General features: G+C 48.0%; 1 protein-coding gene across 6 annotated transcripts in view; it reads left to right on the forward strand.

The window, feature by feature from the left end:
* The first annotated feature begins 1,841 nt into the window (after positions 1-1,841).
* CD58 (CD58 molecule) overlaps positions 1,842-8,413 on the forward strand; it is a 74,318-nt gene continuing 67,746 nt past the window's right edge. For 4 of the 6 annotated variants that reach the window (XM_075071927.1, XM_075071930.1, XM_075071932.1 and 1 more), the window contains exon 1: positions 1,865-2,054. In XM_075071927.1, the coding sequence (XP_074928028.1) occupies positions 1,997-2,054 (58 nt within the window). In that variant the 5' untranslated portion in view covers positions 1,865-1,996. Of the gene's footprint in view, positions 2,055-8,413 lie in introns of all 6 variants that reach the window. The other 2 variants (XM_075071926.1, XM_032799906.2) reach the window with 2 other exon arrangements.

The raw sequence follows: 8,413 nt of genomic DNA on the forward strand, positions 1-8,413 counted from the left end.
TACCTTGTACTTACAACTGGGAAACAGAAGATTAGAAGCTTGAAGATAGAAAAAGATCCCCTCTCATAGCTGAGAGGCAGACAAAGACACAGACCCAAAAAATTCCCTCCCCTCAGCTTTGAAAAATCCGGTTTCCTGATTGGTCCTCTGGTCAGGAGTTTGGTTCTCTTTGTTAACCCTTTACAGGTGAAAGAAACATTAACCCTTAGCTATCTATTTATGACAAAAGCCACCACCAGCGCTTCAACTCTCAAGTGTAGCCAAGCCCTGAGTGTTCCTTTTCATCATTGAATAGAATTTTGTGTTCTGAAAGAAGTCACCTTCTGCCTGATCATGTGAATGAACTAACGAGCACATCAATTGAAGGAATGGAAGTACCACACACATGAGAAGCCACCAAAGATGAACGCATTGCATTCAAAAAGTTAATCATAGGTGTGTGCAGCACATTTCATTAGGATGTGTACCCCAGGAATTTTATTTTATTTTTTAAAGGCGAACATCATAAAGGTTGGGATGTGGAAGAGAGTGCGGGGTATGGGAGGGGGTGAGGTGTGCAGGAAGGGGCTCAGGGCAAGAGATTGGGGCAGAGGAGGAGTGCGTGGCGTATGAGGGGGCTCATGGAAGGGGGTTGTGGTGCAGGAAAGGTGTGGAGTGCAGGAGGAGGATCAGGGCAGGGGATTGGTGCAGGAGGGGGCTCAGGGAAGGGGACTGAGGTGCAAGATACAGGAGGGATCCGGGGTGCAACAGGGGGCTCAGAGCAGGGAGTTGGAGTGCATAGGGCGCAGGGTGCAGCAGGGGGCTCAGGACAGGGGGTTAGGATACAGGAGGGTGCAGGGTGTGGCAGGGGGCTCAGGGCAGGGAGTTGGGTGGCAGGGTGCAGGAGGGGGCTCAAGGCAGGGAGTTGGGGTGTGAGGTGAGGCAGGGGGCTCAGGGCAGTGAGTTGGGGTGCAGGAGGGGTGCAGGCAGGGGGCTTAGGGTGGGGAGTTGGGGCACAGGAGAGGTACGGGGTGCAGGCAAGGGCTTGGGGTACAAGAGGGGTGCAGGCAGGAGGCTCAGGGCAGTGGGTTGAGGTGCAGGAGGGGTGCAGCAGAGGGCTCAGGACAAGAAGCTGGGGTGTAGGCAGGGGACTGGGGTACAAGAGGGGTGCAGGCAGGAGGCTCAGGGCAGTGGGTTGGGGTGCAGCAGGGGGCTCAGGACAGGGAGCTGGGGTGCAGGCAGGGGGTTGGGGTACAAGAGGAGTACAAGGTGCAGGCAGAGAATTGGGGGACCAGGTACAGGGATTCAGACACCCACCCAGCATCACTCACCTGCAACAGTGCACTCCCTGGCCCCCCTTGCCAGGCCTCCAGGTTGTTCCCCTAAAGCTCCCATTGGCTGAAGTTCCCGGCCAACAGGAGCTATGGGGGTTGGTGCCTGGAGCAACACATGCCCCACCCCTCCCTGGGACTTGCTCCCCGCTGCCTCTGAGAGCCGCGGGGTCTGCAGTAGCATAGGGGGCAAATCCCGCGGGCAGGCCAAAGCCCTGAGGGGCTGGATCCGGCCCGCGGCATTAGGCGTGCCTGGGGACAGGCCTGTGCAGTTCCTTAACAGAGCTGTACAACATTAGAGCAGGAAACCAAGACGGATGCAGATGTCACTTGAGTAGCCAACTTCCCTGTGTGTGAGGACTTCAAAACATGAGTTAAATCTAACAAAATGGTCATGAAACGTTTTTAACCCCGGTGCCAGCCAGTCCACCTTCCGCCTCAGAGTCTCACCCCTCATCGGCCGGATCCTCCCCCTCGCCCGCCCATTTCAATTCCTGGGGAAAGCGCTGGGCCGGACCACGGGCGGGTCCCGACTGCGGCGGCGCGTCGCCGCCTCTCGTTTTAGTTTCGGTCTGCGGGGCGGCACCTCGCTTGAGCGGCGCCATCTGGGCTAGCGCGGCGCGGCGGCTCCGGAGCAGAGGGGAGCGAGTCCGCCCGCCCGCCGTGCCCCTTCCCCGCGGGCCGACATGGGGCTCGCCTGCCGCCTTTCCGCGCTCGGGCTGCTGGTGCTGCGCGTCTTGCTGGGTAAGGGCGGCTGCTTCCTCCCTCCCCGCCGCCGGGACCGCGCGCGAGAAGCTCCCCGCAGACCCGGGCGCCCCGGCCCGCGGTAGCGCTGCGCAAAGGGGGTTGTTTTGCCCCGGGGTCCGGGCCTCGCTTGGGCGGGAATTGCGAGAGAACTGGAACTGCTGACGCTGCGGCCCGGGGGGAGCGAGACTGGGAAGCCGCAGTCCGAGCCCGCCCTGGACCCGGACTAACTACTCCTGGGAGCGGGTGGAGGGGTCTTCCTGGAACTGTTGTTATCAAACGCCTTTTCTCAACCGGGAGAGGTTGTTTTCAGCCCGACTCAAAGCGAAGGGTCGGGCCAGCTCCCACTGCAATTACAGGGGCAGCCGGGATGCGCCCAGAAGAATGGCGGCTTCCTGCTTTGCCTAGCTGCTCTCCTGCCTGTACCAGTGTCTTATCTGGTGCCAGTTGTGCAGGAAAAAAAAAAAAGTGTATAACTCTGGATGCTTTTTCTTGCTGTTATTGATACATTACCTTATTGTCAATAAATTCTCTGTTCAAAAACATAAATACGATAGATTAATCTACAGAACTTGACTTATGCGTGAGGGTGGAGCAGCATAATTAACGTGGACTTACCTTGGAATATGGCATCTTCTATATATCTGGTTCTATGGTGATTTTTGTTCCTTCTAAATTATTTTTAAAGTACTCGATAAGGCCAAATTCTACATAATCTGTAGGTTAAGGTTAAAGCGACCAGAGTATTGCTATTAAGCATCAGAAACTGTGCTTGTTCAATGCGGACAACAATAGGGCTGTAGAAACCCAGCCTACCTCTCCATGTGTTAGCCGTGATACATGCTAACTGATGAGAGCCCCAGTCCTTTAGTGCGCTTTCATGGAGCAGGTTAATGAGGTTATGCATGTGTTGACATATCTTTAGAATAGCATATCCTGCATAGATGTGATGTATTCTCCTGCGTTCTAGCCAGATTGGCCGTCTTCAGTCATATAAACTGTGGGGATTCCTTTCCTACCCCGGGTTTTCAGTCTCCTATATTCGGCGCAAGCATGGAGTTGCCTCTACGAGCCACTGTGAATGAAAATAAATGGAAGAGCTGCTACTGTCCAGTTAACGTATATCTCTTGGAGAGCAAGATAAGTTAATTACACTCAGGAGACAGTGATGAGAGGAAAAGCGCAACAGTCTTGCTCAGGGCACATGACGCCTAACGAGGGAAATACCATACCTCAAAACCATAAAGTATTTGGCTGTATTAAAAAGTTGCAAAACAATCAATTCAAACTATCTCAAAATTGGGCAGAAGCCCTGTTTTCTGTACCATTACTTCCACTTCTTAAAAATAACAGTTTTCTAAATAAATGAAGGAAAGTTGGTTCTCCACTTTGTGATCTCTACAGCAAATGGATACATACTTGAGGAAAAGTATTGGAAGTGTTTTTCCATGGGGACCAGCTTTGAGTCTGTAATTGAGATCCATCCTCAGTTACGGCAACCGAGTGTTGAGACAGTGAAGTTTGAATTTGGATCAAAGACACAGTGGCAACAGGTATTGTATGCCTTTGATTAAAATTACCGATGGCTCAATGTGGGCTTGTGATTGGACTTCGAGAGGCAATCTTCAGAAGAGGAAATTTGCCTGCCTCCTTAAATAATTCCTAGAAACCACCTGAGCTAGAGAGCACTTGAAATGTGTAGGGAGTTTTAGTCGTATAGATGTGTTCCAATACAGACTCCGACTCAAAGCGAATTTCAACGGTCTAGTTATCTACGCATGTAAGCGGAGGAGGTCAGAGGCGATAAATCATAAATCAGAGCCTGCCCACTGCAGGGAATAAGGCAGCCATCAGAAACCAGAGAAAATACTGGGGATAGACAGCTTAAATCGAACCAACAAAGAGGAGAAGAAGTACAAAGACTTAGATAAAATCCGGTTCCCCGGTACTGGGAAAGGACAAAATGTTAAAAGATAAGGAAGCGCATAAGAATGGCGGAGCGGATTAGAGAAATACATCATGACATAATGTAATGGGAGAGACTAAGCCATAACGCATAACATTAACCTGGAATGACTCACACTGAAAAGCCAGTAATCAAGAATCTGATCAGCCTGACATGAAGGTCGGAAAAATGAAATAATAAAATTGATAATAAGAGGGTAAATGAGGAAAAGGGAAGAATAGAAGTGTCATTCTGAAGTGAGTGTCACATACCTTCTGCAGTTTCTTGGAAAAGCATTGAGTGCCTCCAGGCCGAATTTTGGAAAATAGAATATTTAGAACAATTCCTGCTTATATATCTTCAGATTTTCTGAACTTGATTTTTCTTGTACTGAAGGATTTTGCATTCAACCACGGAAATGTGTTTTTCTTGTCTAGCTGCTTCATTCCTGCCTCTGTAACCAGTGTCTTATCTGGTGCCAGTTGTGCAGGAAAAAAAAAAAGTGTATAACTTACATGAATCATATTTGTTTGTTGGCGCATCGAACAATGTCCTATTTAGCCTCAGCCAGAAATTATAAGTGTGATGCCAAAAACAGAGCCATTCCCTGGCTTCAATAAAGGAGTCCCAAGGAACAGTAAACATGAAATGGTTCGCGTAAGCACTAAAGAAACTGTGTTCAATACTGAATGTCCAGACAATGACAGACTAAAAAGCATCCGAGTAGACGAGACTAGATTGCTGGGAACAAATAGCCAGATCTCTGCATTTCTTCTCGTTATGATATTTCCCAAACGGCTCCCAACTGTGCGTTATTTGCACCAATTCGTACTTAACAGGACGCTAACGTAGAGACTTTACTCATTTTGTGTAAGAGCTCATTCAGCCTGGCGATGTGTTAAGTCTAATTGGTTCAAAATTAGTCCTTGACTTTCAGTCTACTGCGGGGCTGCAGTTTGATAAACTTTGGAAGGTGAGTTTGTACAGTCTTCACAAGTCACTTGCCAGAAAACCCTTGAACTATCCCCTCTGCCAAGCGTACCTCTCTCGGGTAATCCTGTAACCAAAATGGTTTTGTCCCAACTAGATCCACTGAGCCCTAAAAGTTCACAACGGTGTCATCTTTCCCCATAAAACCCTTTGATAATGTTCTGGTTTTATTCTGGTTTCTGGAAAAGAGAGGCTTTATTAATGCCTTCCTTTGGTCTGACTTTGTCTATTTAAAGGCCAACTAATTCTCTTCTTCCTTTTAGTACTCTGCAATTCTGGCACTCATGCCTTCCCACTGTCACACTGAGTGTTATGTCTAAAGGCGCTCCGAGCATGGGGAAAGGTGTGAATTGCACGCCATGTGTAGGCATACCAAAGTAACGTTTAATCAAACGGCCAGCTATGGGTAATATCCAGACTCAACCCAAGTAACTTGAAGCCCACATGGCACTAGTCGTAGTGGCTGCAATTCGCTAGCTCTGCTTGCCTCAGAGTGATACACTGTAACATACTTGAGTAGAATCATGAGGCCGTTGGAAGGGAACCTTCGGATGAGGCCACTCCCCAAATCGCCAGCCGGAAAGGCGAGTATGAAGGTGGTAGACAAATGAGGTTCCGCAGGGGGTCCCTGTTTTGGGACCCTGTCTCTGTTCACACATAGGTCTATCATCAATCGAAGAGCTTTAGATGTTGGCAATAGCGAAAGTACGCATTATTAAGAGGTCTTTGCAAACAGGAATCAAAAAGGTGTCCAGGAAGGATTGGCAAACGTTCTGCTTTGGAGGACAGGTGTTCCATGTTTATCTAAATACTTCCTCAATAGTGATTGCATGGACCCAAAATTGGAGAAATGGTCTGAGGTAAATCGATAAAGTTCAATAAAGACAATGCAGAAGTGTGATCCCACTTAGGAAACGGAATAATCAGTTTTCACACATACAGAATGGGAAGAGACCTGTCTAGAAAGGAGTAATGGCAGAAAGAGAATCTAGGGGTCATAGTGGACCACAACGCTAATAGAGTCAACGGTAGTGTATACTGTTGCATCATGAGAGAAAAAGCAATACCCAACGGTGATTCTGGGATGCTTAACAGGTGTGTCGGTAAATCACAAACTACAACGAGCTCAAGGAGAAGTCAATTCTTCAGCACGCTTATCCTCTAGACGCTGAGTATTAGGCACCGTATACAATCTAGGAGGAGAGTTTGTGTCCACGTTTCCGGGCTAACTAAGACCTGCATTTCAAGCTAATAGATGTGACGCAAAATGGATGAGGGTCCAGAGAAGGGAAGCACAGCATGATTTACGAGGTTCTTGATGAACAATGAAACCTATGGATGAAGAAAGGCCTCAAAAGAGAATTTATGAGTTTAATTTAAGGTTTGGAAAAGAAAAAGCATGAGAGGGGCCCATATGATAGCATGTGTTTCACAGGTCTCAATATAAAGGAGTGTCATCTGCAGGAAGGAGGGGGGAAACATATGTATCACGCTTAGCCTCTAATGATAGACACAGAAGCCAAATCGGGACTTAAACTGCCAGGCAGGGAGATTTTAGGTTAGACAGTGAGGAAAAAGTTCCTAAACCTGTCAGGGTGGTTTGGACACATGAATAAATTGCCTAGGCAGTTATTGTGGTATATGTTTCCATCTCTGGTAGGGATATTTTACCAGCACGCTAGCGTTAGATAAATGTCTATCAGGGAGGTCTATACATATTGGTGCTGCCATGAGGGCAGGGGACTGGACCTCGATGACCTCTCGAGGTCCCTTCAGTCCCTAGAGTCCTATAATCTATGAACTCTACTCCAGTTCCCCCTGCCACTCAAAGAACAGGACTAACATTCTGAGCTTCTACGCAGCCGCGCCTGCTGCCCAGCGGTTTCACGCCTCTTGTTTGGCTATATCGGCTAGCTTTGATCTACGCACCATCAAGCTGGTCGACTGATGGCTCACATATCCTCATACACATGGTACAATCACACTTCCTGATTGCAGTGTACGACATATTCTGAGACAGCACTCCTAGTGAAGAGAAACGTTTGACAAGAAAAACTCATGTGTTTTGGCTGATATTGAGACAACAAGTGACGCGTGAAGATCAGTGGCAAAGTCAGGAGAGCAATTTAGGCACGAATTCTGAGAGCCTTGCCTGCAATAATAAAGGAGTTCAGAAGCTTTTGAAAGATTGAGACCCTTTCTACCATGATGGTATCGTATTTTAGGGCTGAGATTTTTAAGAAGCTGGGCCACAATACCAACTGCAAATCTCATGGAATTTTGGGCACATAAACTCTTTAGGCCGCTTCTATCTAAAAATGCCAGGCCTTTTAATGTATATGTATCCAACTTGCCACTATTTACATCCTCACACCAATTCACTTCATTAAAATGATTTCCGGAGAGAAGGTTCCCCACTAACCCCTGATTTGATGCTGCGCCCCCCCCCTCTTTTTTTTGCCTTCTCCAGGTGTAAAAAACCCAGAGCTGGGGCTGAAGGGTGGTAGATGTTGGGTACAGCCTTAGCACTTTAGTAAGCGCATTTTGATACCAGTCCTCGCATGAATCTTATCAATAAACTAAAGGGCCAAATACCGGTAGCATATGGCATAGAAGGTAATGCTTACACCACTCTTGCAGATGATAGAAACTGGGGGGATTGCAACTTGCTTGAAGGGTTAGGAGTCAATATTCAAAATGATCGGACAAACCTGGAGAAATGGTCCGTGAGGGTAAAAAGAGCCAGAAGTGGTCCAACTTAGGAAGGGAAACAGTCCAGTTTCGGCCACCGTACAGAACTGGGGAAGACGACTGTCTATGTAGAAGAAAGTACGGAGAAGCGGATCCAGGGGTAAGTGGACCCACCAAGCCTAAATGGAGAGTCAACCAATGTGGATGCTGTTGGCCAAAAAAAGCCAACATGGATTCCTGGGATGCATGAACCAGGGTGTGTTAGAACCCAAGAACCACGAGAAGTCATCTTCCCACTCCTGCCCTCCTGCTCCTGGGTTAGGCCCTCCAACTGGAGTATCTGGTGTCCCAGTTCTGGGCACGGCCATTTCAAGAAAGATGTGAGAAATTGGAGAGGGTCCAGAGAAGAGCAAACAAGAATGATTAACACGTCTTGAGCAACATGACTGTGAAGGAAGGCTTTGAAAGATTTGGGTTTATTTAGTTTGGAAAAGGAGAAGACTGAGAGGGGGACATGATAGCAGTTTTCGGTACTCTAAAAGGTGGTCACAGGAAGGAGGGGAGAAAACCTCTTGTTCACCCTTGCCTCCTAAATGGATAGGAAACAGAAGCCAACCAATGGGCTTAAACCTGCAAGCAAGGGAGATTTAGGGTTGGACCGAATTATGGAAAAAGTTCTAAACTGCCGGTGTGGTGTGTGAACACTGGATAAATTTTTGCCATCAGGAAAGGT

Source organism: Chelonoidis abingdonii, chromosome 1 (assembly GCF_003597395.2).
Source record: "Chelonoidis abingdonii isolate Lonesome George chromosome 1, CheloAbing_2.0, whole genome shotgun sequence".
NCBI classification, from domain to species: Eukaryota; Metazoa; Chordata; order Testudines; family Testudinidae; genus Chelonoidis; species Chelonoidis abingdonii.